The sequence below is a fragment of the Rhipicephalus sanguineus genome, chromosome 2, assembly GCF_013339695.2.
Source record: "Rhipicephalus sanguineus isolate Rsan-2018 chromosome 2, BIME_Rsan_1.4, whole genome shotgun sequence".
Lineage (NCBI taxonomy): Eukaryota > Metazoa > Arthropoda > Arachnida > Ixodida > Ixodidae > Rhipicephalus > Rhipicephalus sanguineus.
The window spans coordinates 6,819,308-6,840,549 of record NC_051177.1 but is presented as its reverse complement, the minus strand read 5'-3'; the positions used below and the strand labels follow the sequence as shown (position 1 = coordinate 6,840,549).

The window sequence follows — 21,242 nt, the reverse complement described above, 5'->3', positions numbered from 1 at the left end:
AAGGAGTGTGGGATAGCCGCGCCATCGTGAGGGCATGGAAAGTGAGCCGTCAAATGCGTGAGTGCTGTGATGTTGTGGTTGGCGGCTAGTTCTCCTTGTCATCCGCTAAAATCTCACCGTTTGCGTGCTTGAACAAGCTCTTAGTACTCTACGTTGGTCTTTCTGAGGTGCTTCCGATGCCCAATGAGCAACATTTTGTACCCTTCAACGGGTTGAACGAGCAGTTTGGCTCGACTGCCGCGGTTGCGGGACCGTGACCACAGCCAACTCGCGTGCGCACCCGGACCGGGAAAAATAGGCTCGCCGAACCTACAAACCTTCTCACCGAAAGCTACAAACTACAAACTTCTCACCGAAGGAAAGGAAGGAAGTCATTGTCGCGGAACTATGCGACCGCAACCAATGAAAATCCTGTCTCTGCCGCAAGCCACACGACGCAACTATTTTCCGGACGCCAGGCGTTGGGTATATTTGTATGCAGTGGCGTAGCCGGGGGGGGGGGGGGGGGACACACAAGGCCTGTGCCCCATCCCCCTAAATTTTTTTTGCCATGGCACACAGAGCCCAAAATGACACTCGGCCACATCAGCCTGCCCGGCACCCACTTCAGATGAAAGTGGTGCTCCCCTCACCCCGAAAAAAATTTCTGCCTCCGCCCCTGTTTGTATGTACTAAAAAATGCTGACACGTGGCTTACGATATGCGAGTACTGTCGCTACTAAATGAACTATACGCAACTTCAGTTTTATTTTTCTGGCTGGCCTTACGAACCCTCACAGTATTTCTGCACAATCTATCGCAATTCACCGCATGCAGGCACTCGGGAGAAGACTATTCATTCGTAAAAGCAAGGCTACACATGGCGGTATGAAATAAGCACGTCCGTTTCTGTAGCGCGTTCACAAAACGGCGCCCTTGCGCACGTCCGTTTGACATCACGTACGGAGTGAGAGCACGTGCGTTTGTTCACGTTTTATCGCGTACCTCATCACTGTTCTCGTCGCGATATTCTCGATGGTGGCACATGGGAACGCAGCACGTCTGCACCATTGCAGCACGCCGTCTCTACGAAAAGCGTTGATGACAGTTCACGATTCGGCGGTGCTGAAATATCACGCACTGGCACGTTGCCGAAGCTTGCGTCGTCTGCTGCGGTGCCCTCACAATGGCGGCAGAGTGTAGTTTGCGTGCGCGGCGCTAGGGGCGCCCTTTTTCGAAAAGGGTCTATAGCAGTGGTGTGATATATAAAAAGAATGGTATAAGAAACAGTTTCTTTTTTTCCATTCGGATTCTCAAACGCATTTACAAAGTGCACGTGCTGCGTGCGGTTCGGTATAATCTTTATCTACGTTAGTGTATTTGCAACAAATGTAATAAATTCGGCTTTTTTACTCTATGATGATATATATGTGCTACATATCCAGAAGGGTGCACGGTTGGCTTTGTCGTTACAGCCTGCTTTAAATGCACACTAAAGGGATAAACGATTTTCGTCGTATTGGTAAATTACTCTTTCCCAACTCCAAAATCACCACGCCTGTCTCGAGAAGACGCATGGGAAGCGAGAAAACGCGCAAAAACAAATTACGGCTGGTTACGCCACCTTTAAATTCCCGCATCAAACGCGTCATAGATTTAGACGGCGTCTGCTAGGTCCTACGCAGACCCTAGTCGGTAAAAATTAAGGGCATTGTCCTCCGAGGGGCCCATATATAGACATGCGATGCTTCAGGAAATTTCTGCAAGCCAAAGTCGCCAAAATACGGAAAAAATAATGAAATTTTAACCTCGATTTTCTCCTTTTATTGTGATAGCCATTATATGGACACTCGGGTGGCTTTTGCGTCGGCTTCGCCGTCATGTCCTGTATATGTATGGTTGATCCCTCCGCCATAGGAATTGGAAAAACACGAAAGTAAAACATGCCCTTACAGAAGTAACTGAATGTTTACCGTACATTGATATAAGAGACTTTGCACAATGTTTATTGATGTCCGGCAGCTATAGCACCGTTTGACGTGGATGCACCCACTTTGATGCTTGGTGGTACATCTGCATGCCGACGACTAACGTCCATGTTCAATGATTAAACAAACTCTTGTGGTAGCTGTAGTAGTTAACGGTGAAGGCCTAATCAGAGAACGAGGTGTGATAGCCAGAAGAGCGTCGCATATTGGACGCAGAACTTAGCTCACCATCCCGCAGCATGTTAAAATTTGATTGATCACCACAGCCGGACTAGAGGGAAACGCAAAGCTCGCCTTGCCGCCCCGGTAGCCCGACCGCGATTTTTCTCGGCGCGAGCGCGTAAGCGGGGAACGCGGTGTTACAGCCAGGTGAGGCAGGCTCGCGTCGCAGAGCTATTTTCGTTTGAATTAGCGTGATGCTATGAGCGAGGCTGACGCTTGAGATAAGGTCGCCACCTCGCGGTGTGTTGAGGCAGTGACAAAATTGCGCTTCTATTGACGACGGGCTGAGTGGTACGGACGTGTAACGCGTTGCAGGTGTAAATCGCGGAGGACACAGTAATGATGAATTACTTTACCGCTCCCAAAGGGCAACACCACCCCGCCGACCGGGAGAGTGGGCGATATAAAAGGCGCGTTTCTAAGGCCTCTAGAGTCTGACCGTGGCGCAGTGGATAGCATGCCCGGCATCTGTTGTTTCGGACCGAACGGCCGTGGGTTCGATGCCCGTTGACGGAACTTTTTTTAGGGGCGAAGCTCCTTATGCCGTGGATCTGTCGATCCTCCGTTTGTTTAATTGTAGTAGCCACCCCAGCTGCTTCTCGCAATGTTCACTAGATGGCGCTGGGCTGTGACAGTGCATGAATTACTCACTAGATGGCGTGGTGGCGTGCGCTGCGTGTGGGGTTAGTGTGATAGGAGAGCGCCAGATGGCGCGCTAGGAGTCGAAAAGGCGCTCGCTCTTGGCGGTCTTCCTCTGTCGACGCTGCGCCGTGAACAGCGAAGACAAAGCGGCGGAGCGGAGGGCACGGAAAGCGGCTGCGGCGCGCGCTCCCGACAGGATCCGGCGGTGAGAGTTCGTGAAGTGATCACTAGAGGGCGTTCGTGGTGCTCGCTTTATAGAGATACATGGTAAAGGCTCAGTATTAATGAGAACTAACAAACAAAAATGCCAAGGAAAGTATAGGGGGTGTTATTTGTAGTAATTAGAATGTAAATGTGAAGAAAGTAAAGTAGACGAAAAGATAACTTGCCGCCGGCAGGGACCGATATCACTGTGACAGGGTATCACTAGATGGCGCTAGCACAGCATAGTTGACGAATTAAAATACAAGATGGCGCTGCGGCGCTCGCTCAATTCAGATGTATGAGAGTGCATAGCGTGATGAGCGATCACTAGATCAAGGAAGTATACCCAGCCGAAAACAGACGAACACAGGAAACGGTGAAGGAGACAAGAAAGCGGCTAGATGCAATGCACCAACCAGCCGAACAACGAGTTCTACTACATCACTAAATAATTGTATGGAGGCGATCGTTGGAGATGTTTCAATGCAGTGCGATGGGAGACCACTAGGGGTGAGAGCTATAAAATGCGCTGGCTCTTAGCGCGCTTCCTCTTTCGCGCGGAGTCGCAGCGCCATATGGAAGACAAGGTGGCGGAGCGGTGGGCACGGAAAGCGGCTGCAGCGCGCGCTCGCAGAAAGAACCCGGAGGTGAGAGCCCACGACGCCGAAGCTTCATGGAGGCGCCGAGAAATGGATCCCGACGTTCGAGCCCGCGAAGCAGAAAGTGCACGGCGACGCGGAGAAGCGGATCCAGAAAGTGTGAGAGCTCGAGAAGCGGCGAGGAAACGCGCGTACAGGACGTGCATAGACATTGCATTTACGAACGTCCAACTGCAACCCATACAAGAACCGCTCTCCTTGCATTTCACGGACCAAAAAAGCCGTCATTTGGAAGGAACAACGGAAGCCAAAGCTCATCTGAGAAAATGAATAAAAGTTCTTATATAACTTCACACACTGGTTCTCACGTCTTTCATGTTGATGTAATGGGCGAATTTTCACGGAAGAGTCATGAACCTCCGAAGCTTCGCCCACTCATCATCATTCACCTCGTGGATATGCTGATATTTTTTTTACCATCTTATCGTGTAAATTTTTTCGACGTCATTTCCATGACGGAAATACGTCAGTGAGGTCTTGCTGGAACCTGGCATAAAACACTTTCATTTTAAAATAATTCAGAAATATTTTCCGATGCGCGGAATTGAAAGGGTGACCTCTCGCTCCGGAACACGTGGTGTTAGACGGCTAGGCCACGAAGAGTACCGTCTTTCAGCATGCTAATGGTGCGCTATTTATATACACCATTTACTTCAACGTGCTTTCTTACTCACCAGCGAGGTGGCACGAAGTGCGCGAGGGGCGCGCTTTAAAGGTCATCGCCCGACTCGTAGCGTTGTGCGCGCGCCTCCGTGCACTTCGCCCTACAGGGCTTGGTCGCCTGAGTGCGCGCTTATCTCGTGGAGGGAGGAGGTGGGTTTGTACGTCTTTTGCTTTCACCGCGATGTCCGCGCTGAAATTACAGAGCGTACGAAGGTCACTTCGCTCGCTGCAGCGGCCGCACTTGCGAAACGAACACGCTGCTCAAACAGAAATAAGTAACAACTGTGACACTTGATAGTTCGCGCTCGTCCTGTGTGTTGGTTTCTGCGTCCTTTGGGCTTTAGCGAGGCGCTGGAAATATCGAGCTGCTTCCCGTTCTTCGCGTTACATTCCAATTTGTTGCTATTGCATTCATTGCTTCGCCGTTGCGGCGAAACTGTGAATGCTTTTAAGGCATCTGTGTTTTTGAAACTAACGACATTATATTTCCCAGAGTATAGTTTATTAATCCATGCCGATTCATTGTTTCACTTTCGTGTCCATTTAAATTTGTTTAGAGACCGCAATAAAAACAAAGATAGGATTCTGTTCTCTGTGCCCTCTGTTTTTATTGCGCTCCTTATCGAAACCGGACTCATTCTGCAAGTCACTTTTCTTCCCACAATATCTGCTCAAAACGCTCTTAATGATCCCGATTGTACTCGTAGAAAATTAGGTACAGTATACCACTGCCGAACAAACGTTCATCGTGCTCAGTATGTCCGCTCAACTGTTTCCACGGTGAGCCACCCCTTTTCACAAGAAAGTACCGTAGGTTAAAGCATACATTCTAGGGAAGCATGCGCCAAGCGTGCGTAGATATTTGCCACTTAAAACGGCTTGCGGTCGATTCTCTGGTCGGGCAACACCATCTATTGGCTCGGGTCCCCTGTCGGGCCCGATCTGTGGTCGGGCCGTGCCGGGCCGGGTAAGCGAAATTTTTTCTCGGCTTCACGCCGGGCCCGGGTCTCGCTCTGAGTCGCCGGGCCGAACTCGGGCGGGTAAATGTGAGCGAGTCTCGGGTCAGGGCCGGGGCCGGATCGAGAATCACGGTCCGTGCAGTGCTATAGTGTGCCTATTGCAGGAAAAAACGTTAAATATTGGGCAAGTTGGTTTGTCATACTTGAACTGCCCGTCAAGGAAGATGAAAAGAACGGCCCAGCTGGCCAAATGAAAGTACACGGCGCTGTGTCCTTTTGTTTGGCAATGAAAATTTCCGGGTTGTTCTTGCCGCAATTTACTATGTTTGACCCAACACAAACAGTGACATTAGGTGTGTGCCTATAAGTGCGCCTAATTACGCTTAAGGAGTTGTCCCTTCTTGCCTGATTTTAAGCAACTGACTTGTGTTGTACTTTTAGTGGCTCCCCCAACTGGTTATCAATGTTGTGGGCGTTAACAAACAAAGCAAATAAATAGCTTACTCAATACTCTAACAAAAGCGTTAACGCGTTTCCGTTACCGAAAAAAAGTAACCCACGGTACTTCTGCCGTTACTCCGTGGTCATACATTTGGATGAGCTATCAGCTCGTCTTCATTGCAGGAACTCACAGTAACAATGTTACAGCGCTCGTATTTATATTTCACATAAAGGGTTTAGCCCAAAGAACAGTTTTACGTGAAATATTGAGTGAACGAGAATACTTTGCTGTCGGACTTGAGCGATATTACAACAGCATATCAGTTGTCTTTGATGACCGCTAATAAATCTGTAGCATTAAGCACAAAATGAAATTTTCGTCATCAACGCTCTCCGCAATAAAAAGAGACATTACGCCACTCTCAACAAACTTAAAGGACATGCTTTGAATAGCACGTAAAACAAAACCAAATAAACGAAAAAGGACGAGTGCGATTGTTGTCCCAGCTCTCTTCTGGTTTATCGCGCATTTGGAGCCAAACCACAGGCCTAACTCGCTCTTTTGCTGAATTTAAAGTAATTTTGACGATGTGCTTCTACTTACAAGATGTGTTGAAATATGATAAAGACATCCTAATTCACTTAGTTCGAAAAAAGGCAGACATAAACAATCTTTTACCATTTAACCTGTATCATTGTAAACATTTTGAATGTCTATGTGAATGTGTTAAGTTCAGCTTCCTTCGCTCAGTGATTCAGTAATCAGAAACGTGAACCCGCAGTTACAGATAGAAAGAAGGTACTGTCAATAGACAAACAAGGCTGACAAGCAGCGCTGAAGTGTTACAGAGATTAATTTTTAATAACTACAACTACTTGTATGATTCAGGCAACAGCTGCATTTTCAAACTGTTCCAATGTTTGCCTCACTTCGTCAGAATACGTCCGCACCTACGTTACACTGAAGCTCCACGATCGCATTGGATGGTACTGCTGTTGTCAACACCTGGCGGGCCGACAGCAGTCGGCGACAGAAGAACGTGGGCACGAGCTCAGAGAAAGAGGCACCTATGAGACGAAGTAGTTTTGTGCGTAACTCCCGGTATAATAGAAAAGTTACTTGTAACGCGACACCTCACGCTACCGAAAATATGAATACGTTACGCGTTACAGTTACGCGCCGGCAAAAAAGCCAATACTGCATTGGTTATTCAGAGAACCAGCGCACCCACCTCGTCGTACTCTTTCATGGAGAACAAATGGCCATGGTAGGTTGATGTGAAGATGCAGCCGAGGGTCACGATGAATATGGCGTAGATAAGGCTCAGCATTGTCGTCAAGTTTCGTCTGCGTAAAAGAAGGACAGCACAATGAATCACTCATCGTAGTGGGCAGAGCACGAGTTGGAGCAAATAGAGCGCATCATATTGTGTGAACCACGCACACCGGCTATCGCGAGATATCTGTGCAGAGGCGGTGCGCGTGGCTCGAGGGAGAGGTGCCTTGGTGCCAGGAAGGACGGATGCTGCCACCCACGCTGGCCGATTGCTGCTGCCGGAGATCATGGTCACCGCCTCGCCGTCTCGTGTCCCTGGACCGACCCCGCCGTATGCATCGTAGCTGCTCTGTTCTGTTCTAACTGTTTTGCTGTGGAGAGGTTGAGGTCCATATTGCCTCGGCTACTCCATATCACGAAGTTATGAAGCGAAAAAAAAAGAATAATACTGAACGGTACCTAAACATGAACAATCCGCACACTCAAACCACTTCAAATGTCACACCAATACACAGTTTGCTTGCAGCAGTTCACACTGTCATAAACTGTTCACTCGCACACCTTCCTTTTCTACTATCAGTATATGCACTAACACATTTCATATAAATCAATCCCTGGCTGTCTATCACAGGCGCTTATCCAGTCCGGTCTCCACTAAAAAATCTGTCAGGAAGATGTTCGCCTTTTTCTGAAGATGCATCTCAGGCCATGGTCCAAGTAATTTCTTTAATGTGAGGGGCCGTCTGTCCAAACTTGCTAACTTTTTTCTTTAATTTTTCTCTTTCATTCGCGTATTTAACGCACTGCAAAAGAATATGGCGAACATTTTCCTCTGCTTGACCACAATGGCATTCCGGGGAGTTGGATCGATGTATCTTGTGCAGGAAGCTGTTTGTGTAAGCTACTTCCAATCGAAGTCTGTGGATTAAAGTCTCTAAGTGTCGTGGGAGATCTGTCGCTATGAAAAATGAGGAAGTGGCTTCGTTTTGCCCCCTGTCATTGTGTTTGTTCCTTCATTATACGTTAAATAAATCGTTGTTGTTTGTTGTGAGTTGAAGCCTCCGTCGTCCTTGATTTAACTACGGACGAGACGCAGCAAGCCCAGTACCCAGAGTTGGCACCCAACGTGGTTTTTGCTCTCGCCCGTAGGAATATCACGGTGGACGTAGGTCCGGTCCGTTGTCTTGTTCGTCGAGTCTCCGTTTAGCGCAATCTCGTGTGTCTTTTTGTCGCGCGGCGTTTCCTTGCTCTTCATGGCGCAGGCAGACGGAAAGCATCTCCGGTGCGGGACGACCTTGGCTACCGGCGGCGACCATGACGCAAAGTACGCAACGTGTTTTTACAGGGCACTTATAAAAGTGAGCGGGGATGCTAATTAGTCGGCATTTAGGTGATTTAGCTTGTTACGCATCCTTCACCGGTACAGTTAACAATGCAGGTTTTTTAAAGCATGGACTAGAAGAAAAAACACTGACTTTCCACTCATTCCTTCGCTTAATCTCAAATATACAAGTTCCGAGCGGTAAAAAAAAATTCTACGAAGACGCAAAGATTTTGTATTCAGTGCCAGTGCTTCAAGTAAAAGCGGACTTTTTCTTTTGAACGTGGACTTGTTGAAACTGACAATAGACGTCGTCTCTTGAAAGCGGAGCTGTTTAACACTTTCATGACCGCGCCCATCGTTGACATGTTAACGATGGCTTCAAGTTGAAATCTTGGCGCTTCTGGACAGCTAACGCCATCCAAAGGGTAAAAAGCATGTTTCTTATCAGTTTCGCTTGTGAATTTTTTTTTCCGTGGCGGGAACATATTCATAGTTAGTTCACAGTCGGGCATGTGAGGGCTAGTTCTTTCAGACATGGCGTCGACGCCTGTGGCGGGTGCTCCACTGAAACAGCAAATTTCGACGGATTCCGATGAATCGGAGCGGGAATCTCTGTATGATCCTAGCAGCATGAACACCAAAGACGACTTCGATTCGTCATACTTTAGCATGCACGGCGAAAGAGCGTCAAACCGCCCTCGAACATCAGCATGTATCCGCCGGTAGGTTTCGTCCTCTCCTCGGGCCATTTTATCGCTGCCGCGCGTCAATATTAACACGAAAGTATTTTGTGCCAGGATCCACCAAGACTTTCACTACGTATTTTCGTCACGGAAATACGTCCTAAAAATGAAAGCGATGAGATAGAAAAGCTCACAGTCCTTCTCTGCAAGGCGCCAACTTCGTTCGGGTGAGAAAATTTGGCACCGGCTGCAGAAAAAGCCAAGTTCTCTCCGCGAAGACGGTGCGGAGTGCACCTTGACCTAGCGCTCCAGAGTGCGGAGAAACTGCTTCGCGTGGCGGCATGATAGGCACGAGTGCTTATATTAAAACAAAAGTATTTATGCCGGGGTCCACCAAGACTTTCATTACGTACTTCCGTCACGGAAATACGTCATAAAAATGAACGCGATCAGGTGGCAAGGAAAAAGAGCTACAAGAAAAAGTTCTGTTGACAGGAGCTTTTGGAGCTCACCGATAGCTAGCGGCCGTTTAAACCATTCCGCTGCAATCATAAACGAACGGGCCTTTTATCTGTCGCACTTTCCTCTCTCGCGGTGTGGTGTCGCCGTCTGGAAGCGGTAGAGTGAAGTAATGCGTGGCCTCCGCGCGCCGTTGCTACGATCGTTCCATTCAGCGCGTTTCCCAAAGGAGAAGTGTAATTTCGTCAGCGCTAACACACTGAAACGTGGCGGCTTTAGCCCAAGCCTCGCTCATAGCATCCATCCATATGAAATGAAAAATAGTATATGATTTATACATCAATGAATAAATGCGCCCCCTGGGAATTGAAGAACATAAGCGAAACCGAAATTGAATACAACCCTCTCCGACGCTCGCCTGGCTGTCGCACCACGTTTCCCGCTTGCCCTGTGAAAAATACCGTCCAGGTAGGGAGAAGATGCGACGCTCGTTGCGTTTCTCTTCGCGCTTCACCACGCTTTGACGGAGTGTATACCGAGTACCAGTGTTTATTATGTCCATGATTGTGTGCTTGTTCATACCATCTTTGTGTGGGATTCACCATATATGAGATATCTAGTTTTATTGTTACGCGAATGATGAGTCCCTTGCCCTGTAGACTATTTACAAGATATATTTACAACAGCTGTTGCAGCGCTGACCGGTTCAGCTCAGAGACCGAGCAGACAGAGATCTTCGTTCTCTTTGTCGGGCGCACACGCGCATGGTTCAAGAGGCTGGCAATATGCATGTAGCATAATCTGCGGCGGCAGATGCGATGTCTCGGCGCGTCTAGGCGTCAACATCACTGGGAGAGTGGTGGTACGGCTTCAAGCGTGCGACGTATACGATCTCGCTGGCCTGCGGGGAGGATGGAGACGACGAGGCGACAGGAGCATTTTCATATGTCACGGGAGTCACCACAGGAAGCACTCGATATGGGTCTGTGTACCGAGACAGCAGCTTTAGAGGCGAAGCAGGTTTTGCTCGGGGCTGTGTCCGTCGTTGGCGCCCGCGCTTCGCTGCGCATGCGCCGACTCTCACGCGCTCGCGCGAAGGAGAAGTCTTCTACCTCTTCTTCTTCGACTGCCTTGATGATGATACGTGCAAAGCGCGCGCTCGCGCCAGGAAGTCTTCTTTCTCTTGTTCTTCGACCGCCTTGATGGTGATACGTGCAGAGCACTTGAGGGGCCTGGGCTGCCGCATGCTGTCCTAGCTTGGCGTAACGAAGACAAACCATGTGTGCTGGCACGCGCTAGTGCGTTCGGGCCGGTGTAAGCGGCTGGGTAAGACGCTCTGGCCTTTACCCCTTGTACTCTCTCAGCAATCACGTGATGGTGTCGGGGAACGATATTCTGCAAACGCGCGCTGAACCCGTGTGGCGTTCTCCAAGAAGAGTTCGGGACGCGTAACAGCAACAGCAATTACAGTGAATTCATGATGAGCTCCAGCTGCAAGGACGCGTTAATATCGGGCAAGGTGCCCGTGATGAACGGAGCTTTAAGTCGACCCATGCGCTGCTTCGCATCCCCACATGGTTACCTTTAGTGGGAGATGGTGTCATTTTTTTCCCTACAGGCCAAAGTGATGGGTCGGAGACCACAGCAGAACCAAAGAACCGGGAGAAAAGTGCACCTCCCGGTGTCGTCGATCGTACAAACGCCGTTTGTTCTCTTGCGAGGTCAGAAGGCGAGTACGGGTTGTTTCCCGTGCAGGCTGGGTATAAGTGTCAAGGGCATATTCGGTGGTCGGTGCTGCTGGAAACGGAATGACTGCATCGTGCAGTAATGTGGGTTTTCGGCCGAGCAACAGGAAGAATGTGGAGTAACCGGCAATGTCATGGCGCGGAGAATTGTAGGCAAACGTCACGTACGGTGGAGCAAGCTCCCAGTCAGAGTAGTACGAGGAAACATACTTCGCTATCATGTCTATAAGTGTTCGGTTCAGACGCCCCGTGAGGCCATTTGTCTGTGGATGGTACGACGTAGTGAGATTGTGCCTCGTTGCAGATGACTGCAGGATGTCCGCTATGGCTCTCGATAGCAATGCGCGGCCACGGTCCGTAAGCAGCTCGCGTAGAGCTCCATGCTGGAAGATCACGTCGTGTAGAGGAAAATCGGCAACATCTGTGGCGCAGCACGTTGGAAGAGCTCGTGTGATGGCGTAACGCGTGGCGTAGTCTGTGGTTACAGCTTTCCACCTGTTGCCAGAGGAAGACAGGAAAAAAGGGCCATGTAAGTCTAAGCGAACGCTGAAGAACGGTTCAGACGAAATGTCGAGTGGTTGCAGCCACACGGCGGGAAGCATCGATGGTGTTTTGCGGCGCTGACATTTCTCACATGCCGCAACGTATCTTCTGACGGAGCGTGCAAGCTCTGGCCACAAGAAGCGTTGGCGGATCCGCTCTATATGCACGACACACCTAGATGACCGACAGTTCGAACGTCATGAAGTTCGTGGAGAACAGCCAAGCGGAGGTGTCTGTCGGTAAAGTGCACCAGCGGTGAGACCGATCCGAAGATGATGATTCGAGGCGTTCGGTTATCCGCGATGCGCAGCGCCTATAGGGGCGCCACTGAAAGCCGCGTAGCAGCGGCCGTTGGAACCTATGGCGGGTCGCGTAGCGGACGCCTCATTTGCGTGCATGCGATTTGCCGCTTGTGCGCGTCCCAGATAATTACTTTTGCGGCAAGAGTGTGCGCAAAGGAGTCGGATTTTATAAGTGTGGACATCTGTCCGATGTCACATCTGAGTGGGACGACAATGCCCCCATACACGCCAAGTGTTTGTCACAGACAAGCGTCAACAAGCTTCCCTACTAAGTGGAGCTCATCGTAAGTACACCGCTTTCTTTATAACGTCCCGATCACTAACGCCTGCATGCGTTGACGCGTGAACCAACGTTTTAAAGACGATAGTCTTTCTTGGGATACTTAAACGGAGAAATTTTGGTCTGTCTGTCTTTCTGTTTGTCGGCACGTCACTCGATTCAGCCACTCGGCCAAAGTTGAACCACTTGCCCAAGGGCCAGCCATCTTGAACTGGTACGGCTGTTCATACTTGTGAACGTTATGGATCAAAAAGTAAATATCACGCATATTTGAGGCGCAACATCACTAGGTAAGTATTAGGTGGTGTGTTCCTTTAATACAAAATTCATACATACGTAGTTCTAAAGACCCTAGTTTCTTAAGCTGCGTTGAAAATGCGACTGCGCTGAAACTTGCCTTCCTCCGTGCCCTCTGCACGAGCTCATTGTTGTCTTTCGGTTTACGTTCTGTATTGCACTGTACGAATGCCATGGGGCGCCGCTCTGGCATTCCTGTTTTACCCGGCGACGTGTAAATAAAAGAGTGTGTGGAGAGTACTAGTTGAGTGCGGACGTTTCTTCTGCTAAAGCGCTTCGCGCCAAACCGCGTGTTCGGGCTGGCTGGCGTCCCCGCCGGTCGCGTTGGTCACTGCCGGTCTTTGCCTGCTGCTGTGCCGGGACTACCAGCCCGCAACACAGCACTCATGTTTTCCGACGTATTGCCAGATGGCGTCCATATCTCACGCAGCGCCTCTTCTATCGTCTTTAGACGACATTTGCAGCGAAGCACGCAGATACGCGGCCAATTTTTTCCGGACACAGTAGCTTCGTTTACGTGCCATGTGTTTATATAGTAGATTTTGAGGAAGCGCTGTCGCACCGGCGTATAGATTTCAGAGGGTCGGCCGCGTGAAGGGTCAGCGTTGGTAAAACTTTGAAACCAGCCCGATAAACTTGTGAAAAAATAAACGATAAGCTTGTCATCATCGGTGCAGAAGCGCACAGCGAACATTCTGCACCGATGATCGCATTCCAGTGCCATCAATAGGTAGAATGCAGCCGATTTCGTACAGCACACGTGTGATTCCACGGTGCATTTGTAAAGGAGCCGTCACCTGCCCTACATTCTCTCGCATTGCGCTTCGCGCCATTCGTTTTTCAAGAGAGCCAAGGTATCGCGTCTTATCAGTAATAACAACCTCATGTGAATTGTAGTGTCTACAATGCAGGCAAGGCGACCAAGTGTAAACGTAGTAGCGTTCGCTGAAGACGTAGCGACATAAATGGAGAAATAAAAACACGGTAATCGTTCTAACAATGCCGTAAACAAAGCGCGATTGCTTAGCTTCTACATCGTACAGCCGCAATCCACCACCGCCGTCGCTTTCGCTCATGAAATAGCACCGGAAACCTGTTGAAGTGCGTTCCTGGCCATTTTTTCTGTGTGTTTGACCAGCCGACAACGCAGCAGTTATTTTTCGACATCGCTGAGGCCCGCCAGAGTCGTTAAATCACGATGAAACACACATCCACTCGTGAACTCGCGTAGACGCTCGCGGGAACACTGCTCGCCGGGACCCGTCAGCGCTTCCGAGCCGTGGCGGCAGATGGCGTCGTCGGTGCTTTGCGCATCGCCTATAGCACGCAAGGATGCGTAACGGTGTTGCTCGTCGTCCATATGGGTCAGCTGGGAAACGGTGAAGACGCAAGCGTAGGTGTCAGGGATGGGGCTCCATTTACCAACCGGATAGCGAGACAGGCAGTCGGCGGCCTGGTGTAGGCATCCAGACGTACGTCACTGCAAAGCTGTATTCTTGCAGTGGCAGAGCCCAGCAACCAAGCCGGCCAGTAGGATCCTTGGGGGACGAAAGCCAGCAGAACGCATGGTGGTCTGTGATTATAGGGAAGTGCGTGCCATGTAAATATGGAGGGAACTTGGAGAATGCCGAGACAAGAGCAAGGCATTCACGCTCTGTAATCGAAAAGTTGCGTTCTGCTGGTGTAAGGAGGCGGCTAGCGTAGGCGATAACGCCGTCGAGTCCCTGCTGGCGTTGGGCGAGGATGACTCCAATCCCGTGACAATTGGCATCGGTTCGGGCCTCTCTCGGAACGGATGGGTCAAAGTGTTCAATATAGGTGGCGACGTCAAAATTGTGATCAGGTGAGAAAAAGCGGCAGGTTGAGTGGAACCCTGCGTAAATGGCACATCTTTTTTTCAGAGGATCAGCAAGTGGTCTCTCCAGTGCTATTCACCGCATGTTTACAGGAGGTTTTCAGTGCCCTAGATTGGAAAGAATTAGGAATAAGAGTTAATGGAGCAGATATGTACTGCCGTACAATACCGTAATTGATCGGCTCACTGGTTTGTCCACTGCTCCCAACAGCCTCTTAAGACGACCAGTCACGCGTTTCAGACTTCGCGATGGAGCGCTTCTTTAGTAATGGATGGGTCCCGGTCATCCCTCGCTCACTTCGACTCCAAGTTTCAGAAGGCTTTCACGACGACCCGCCGGCTGGCCACTTGGGGTCTCACAAAACGTCATCAAAAGCCGCTGCTTGTGGCCTGGCGCCCCTAGTGTTCTCCTGAGTGGCCGTTGCAAGACATTTCTTTCCCATGTCCATGCTCAAGTCATAGAGGCCTCTAACACCATCCGTAAGACCACGTCGGCATATCATCCGCAAAGAAATGGACTCACCGAGCGTTTCCATTGACCTTTGTCAGAAATGATCTCTATGTATGTTCAGCCCAATCACAAGAACTGCGACACTATAGGTAGGTAGGTAAAAACTTTAGTTTTCCTTTAGAAAGGAAAGGGGCTAAGGGATAGAGATAGGGGGAGGTTGCTACACACGGTAGTCCTCCGCAACCCTCTCTGCCTAACCGAGGATGGCCTCCTGGACGTCGGGTTTCGAGCTGCGCATGACAGCCTCCCACTGCTTCTCATTATTTAATATTTTTCGGAGGGACGGGGGAGGGGGGAGCTTAGGGCAGCCCCATATGATCTGATTAAGATTTGTCTTTCTTGCGGAGCAATATTCACAGGAAGAGGACGGGTAGAGAGAGGGTTACTTGAGGTGAAGAAGGTGAGGAGAGGGAAAGGTGCGTCTGCAGTGTTCGCCACATTACTTCGCGCCTGCGCGGGGATTTGACAACTAGCGGCGGGAAGGTTACACGGCCGATGCGGTAGTGACTGCAGATGTCGTGAAATGTTAGAAGGCGATCCCGCGCAGCAAACGGAGCCGTTGTCGAAACGGTGCATGGCTCTTTTAATGCCTGCGCCTAAACCGTAAATCCTGGGGCGCTGGCGTGAGCCGCTTCGATACCGGCAAGGCCCGCGTGCGCGGGAGTCCATATTAAAGCGGTATCTTGTGGCGGGGGATGGGCCAGGAGGAGGGAGAGGGCTGTTTTAGACACCCTACCCACACCAAAATTGTAGATGGCAGTTTTAGAGTCACTGATGATAAGTGAATAATTTGGAATGGTCACGGGTAGGCAATGGCCGCTTCCTCCGCCTCCACTGAAGAGGAAGCACCGATGGAGGCAGCAGTAGCTCTCTGGCCTTGATAGTTCACGACTGAGAGGGCAAAAAAAAAGGATCGGTACTGTATTCGGCAGCATCGACGTAAAAGAACTTCTTTAGAAGCAGAAAATCGCTTTGCAAGGGTTTTTGCGCGCTGTCGTCGCCGTTGCTCGCGGTGCACAGGGTGCATGCTTTTAGGGAGCGGCAGGATGTGTAGATTCATGTGTATTTGGTGAGGAATAGTGTGTTTGGTTTTAGTGGTTGGAGTTGGCCTCATGCTGAGAGTTTCGAGTATGCATCTTCCGGTTTCTGTGTTGGAGAAACGGCTATATTGTGAGGTTAAGTGAGCTTCAATGAGTTCGTTTAAGGTGTTGAATGTGCCTCTCTTCATGAGCCGTTCGGTGGACTTTCGAATGGGTACTCCGAGAGCGAATTAATAGATTTTGCGTAAGAGGGTGTTTATTTCGTTCTCTTCTCTTTTCAGAAGGTACAGATAAAGAAGAGAATAAGTGACCTTATTCAGGACAAACACTTCGACTAGGCGGATGAGCTCTGCCTCTCGTAGCCCGCCGTGCTTATTTTATTTTTATTTTATTATTCAGATACCCTAAGGGCCCAGAAGGCATTACATAGGGGGGGGGGATACAGTTAATGTGGCAAATAAATAAAATACACACTGAACAATGAAATCAGAGTACATGAATAAGTAAACATCAAATGGTGTAAAAACAGCTACGTGTGACAGTATTATAATACGTAAAAAAAAAACAATCATAAAGTAAAGTTTCATAACAATAAACATCATCAGTATCACATGAAACTAATAGAAACAACACTAAATAAACAAGACAAGCAGAACAGAATAAATAAAACGCAACGTAAAAAAAGGAAAAAGAAAACATAGAAAATCAGCACTAGTGAATTGAGGATAGAATTTTCTATTGGCTTCCATTTTGTCCTAGAAATGACTTTAGACTAGTTACAAATGAGTCATGATTCACAATGAGCACAATGTCAGCAGGAAGAAGATTCCATTCACGAATGGCGAGGAGAAGTGGGGAGTGAAAGAAGAGATTAGTGCGAGCGAAAATAGGTTCAATTTTATGTTGGTGATCGAGTCGCGAAGATATATGACGAGCTGGCCTGATATTGAAGATATCGTGAGATGACTGATTGAAGTAAAGCTTATGAAAGAATGACAATAGTGTCAGCAACCTGCGATTTTCTAGAGGAGCTAAATTGAGTGAAGATTTGATTTCAGTTACGCTTGATGTTCGTAAGTAGTTTTTTGTGATGAAGCGAGCAGCCTTATTTTGTACCGACTCCATTTTCTGTTTGAGGTAGGCCTGATGCGGATTCCAGATGAAGGAGGCATATTCGAGTTTTGAGCGTACTAAGGTTTTATAAGCAAGAAGTTTAGTTTCGGAGTTCGCCGGATGCAAATTACGCCTTATGAAGCCAAGTGATCTGGATGCTTTACTGACGATAGCGTCTATATGGGTGTTCCATGACAGGTCTGATGACAAATGTACACCAAGGTATTTTATTGTGGATACAGAGTCTATGGGCATGTTGTTCAACGTGTAGTCGTAAAACACGAGGTTAGCCGTTGTCCCGAACGTGATAGCTTTTGTTTTGTTAACGTTAATTTGCATTTGCCAATTGTTGCACCATTTACTAAGATTTTCAAGGTCAGACTGAAGGAAGCTGGTGTCCTGAGGGTTACTGATTTGCCTGTAAATCACACAGTCGTCCGCAAATAATCTAACGGTGGAATGCATACCATTACTAATATCGTTAATATAAACTAAGAACAAGATAGGCCCGTGCACGGAACCCTGTGGTACTCCAGATTTGACGTGAATTAACGGAGACAAATGGTCATTAACGAATACGGATTGGTATCGGTTGGCTAGGAAGTTGGTAATCCACCTAACAACCTTTGTATTTATGTTAAGACCTGTAAGTTTATGAACAAGCCGCAAGTGAGGAACCTTATCAAAGGCCTTCGCGAAATCAACAAATATAGCATCAATTTGATGCAAGCAGTGAACAGAGTGATGCAAGTCATTAATTAATTCGAACAATTGCGTTTCGCAAGAACGACCATGCAAAAAACCGTGCTGATTGATGAAGAAGAAGTTATGTTCTGTAAGAAACTTCATGACAGCAGATGAAATTATATGTTCTAGGAGTTTGCAACAAGTACTAGTTAAAGATATTGGTCTGTAATTCGATGGGTTAGACGGGTCACCAGATTTAAATACAGGAATTACGCGAACTTCCTTCCAATCATTTGGGACGCATCCAGTGTCGATAGACTGCTGGAAAAGTGCCGCTAAAATGTCGCATATTGCAGGTTTTGACATTTTCAGAAGCTTAGGGCAGATGCCATCAGGACCAGGAGCGGCATTAGCCGGAAGACGATCGATGCAGGAATGTATCCCTTCCGGTGTGATAGTAATGTCGAGCATGCTTGAATGCAAAATCGAGACCTCAAGGTCACTTGGAACAGGGGCCTCATCCGTAAAAACAGACGAAAAAAACTCGTTGAATTCTGCAGCAACACGTGCTGGAGAAAGAATGTTACCATCCTTGGACAACGACTCCATTAGATGCGAAGTATCTTAAGGCGGAGCTCAATCCGGTGGTGGCGGTGGTGGTGGTGTGCGGCGTGACCACCCCGTGCTGCGCGTGCGCATACCCTCTACACACACCCCCTCTCCACTCACCCTCTCTCTTCCCCTCTCCCCTTCCCCTCTCCACTTTCCCTCTCCACATTCCCTCTCTCCTCCCCCTTTCCACTCTTCCTCTGAAACGGGGGCTAGACATGCCGAAATTCTCTCCTGCGCAACGCCGCGATGAGCTCGAGCGCATGCGCGTCCCTCCCGCTTCTCTCTCCTCTCCCACGCTGCCCCCCTCTCGCCCACCTGTCGACCGCGTTCCCCGCTCGCCCTGCGAGAATTAACGGCCAGGCTAGATGGAAGATACGACGCGCGTAGCGTCCCTCTTCGCGTTCCACGACGCGAGGTCGGTAGCATGCCCAACGAACGCCAGCGGAACGCGATCGTGCAAGTGCTCCGGCTTCGCATCGCCTCATGGTCCCCTTTAGCGGGAGATGGTGTAATTTTTGGATATCCTGCCTATAAGGCGTAGAGTGTGGTTCACAGTTGTCTTAAGTGCATTAATGGTGTATGTGTTGAGCCTATTTCGTTGTATGTGTAGTCCAAGCACCCTGAGCCTGTCTACTCTGGGTACGGGTCTCTTTTTTAATGTGATTTGTATACCTGAGATGTGCTTTTCAGAGCCCTGATGGGCAGGGAGGAGGAGCAGTTCCGATCTTGTAGGTGAACAAACTAGATTCATGATACCCGCACAGACCACCACCTTGTCAGCGGCAGTCTGCAGGGTCTTTTGAATGTGACCGACAGAGCTTCCTGTCATCCAGAGGGTAATATCGTCAGCATAAAGTGAAAATTTGAGATCTGGGATGGATCTCAGTGTTCTAGCCAGCGGCATCATGGCAAGATTGCAAAGCAGAGGGGATAAGACAGATCCTTGAGGTGTGCCGAAGCTCCCTAAGAAGTAAGAGCAAGAATGTTTGGATCCAATGTGGATAGCGGCCGTACGGTCCAAAAGGAAGTTGGAGACGTTTTATGTATTTTTTGGCCAACGCTAATTCTGAGTGAACTTAACGATATAGCGTTAAGTTCACTCAGTATGGCGTAGTGGCTGACGTTGTTGAAAGCTCCATGGAGGTCGAGACTGAGAATTGCTTGAGTGCCTAGGCTAGAGTTTGGCATATAGATGTCATGCTTCAGGCGAAGCATGACATCTTGGCTGGAGAGGGATTTCCGAAAGCCTATCATTTCGTGAGGGTATAAGTTGTGTTCTTCAATGAATTTTTAAGGCGGTTGAGAATGACGTGTTCAAGTACCTTGCCGATGCATGAAGTGAGGGAAATCGGGCGTAGGTTAGCTGTGTTTATGGGTTTACCAGGTTTAGGTATTAAAATACCTCTGGCATCCTTCCACGCAACCAACAGGGTACAGGTGTCAGGGCAGTGGTTAAAAAATTTAGTGATGGCTGTAACTGAGTTGTAATCTAGGTTGCGGAGAAATTTGTTATTGACGAGGTCAGGGCCTGGTGCGGATGAGCTCCGAAGGTTCGCAAGCGCGTGTCTAACCTCAGTCTCCGTTATGGGACTATCGAGATCATCATTTGGTGTTCCGATATATTCAGGTGGCTTGCATCGATACGCGTGGGGTAGGTGTTTGTCACGAAGATCGTTAAAAAGGGTGCTTAGGTCGTCCTTGTGCGAGTGAAGTATTTTCTTAATGTGAATATTATTTGTGGTACGCGGTATGGTAAGGTTCAATAAATGCCGCAGGAGCTGCCATGTTCTTCTGCTGTCTAGGTGACCGTGCATGATTTCGCATTTTTGCTCCCATTGTTGATAGGTGAACTGTGTGGCATATTCCTGAATTTGTAAGTCTAGTCTCGCAATTCTCAGTCTCAGTCGGCGATTGTGTCGCCTCTTCTTCCTGTGTTTTAGGAGAGATTGCTTGGCCTCCCACATGTGAAGAAGCCGGGCGTCAAGCGTTGTAAAAAGGGTATCGGGTGATAACTTGGTGGTATGCATTTTTGTGTCGGTGTGTAGTTGTACCCATTCCGAGATGTCTTCTATCTCAGTAGGCGCCAAGTCGGGGCAGTTGATGGGCAGTCAACTTCTTTGAGAACGAGTTGTCGTAAGACGCAGGGGTGCAGCTTGGTGCAGTCGAGGCCCCCGCGTATCCGTAGAATCACCTTGTATTCCGTATCGGGGAATGGTGGGGGTCTAGGCTCCCGTGTAGGTGGTTTCTTCAGAGCCGGCGCGCAGCTGTTAGCCGATGAGATGTGGCCGGTGGAATGAAGGTCAGCATGCAAAGCGCGCCATGAGCGCGCGCCGCCGTCTTCAGAAGCGACGCCCGCTGCGACAACAGCCGCGTCGCGCTGGGCGCCTCCGCTTATGCTAGGCCGGCGGTTAGGCCTAGCGCGGAGGCGGTCGAGCTGAACGAGCAAAAGTGAGCACTTTCATGAAAGAGGACTGTTACGTTCCAACAAGTTGTCGGATAGGTGCCTGGTTCACTCACAGATGGTGAGATGTACCATCCAGTGTCCAAGGACCCGAACAGGCAGTCATAACATGGAAAGTCCGCGGAGCCAAAGGAACGCACGTCAGAGCTTCACCGCAGCCATGACGGCTCCCTGCGACACCATACTTCCTTTCGTCGCGTTTGCCTACAAACTGCCATACAACGCACTACAAATTAAAGCCCGTTTAAGGAGCTGGCTCGCCAGGTTCTTAAGCTGGGGCGAAGTCCTGCGCCGTAA

General features: G+C 49.2%; 1 protein-coding gene across 1 annotated transcript in view; it reads right to left on the bottom strand.

Annotated features, from left to right (window-relative positions):
* The window catches only part of LOC119381034 (proton channel OtopLc), a 531,927-nt gene that overhangs the window by 177,439 nt on the left and 333,246 nt on the right, over positions 1-21,242 (bottom strand). The window contains exon 3 of the mRNA XM_049412134.1: positions 6,990-7,104. Coding sequence (XP_049268091.1) covers positions 6,990-7,104 — 115 coding nt within the window. The remainder of the gene's footprint in view (positions 1-6,989; positions 7,105-21,242) is intronic.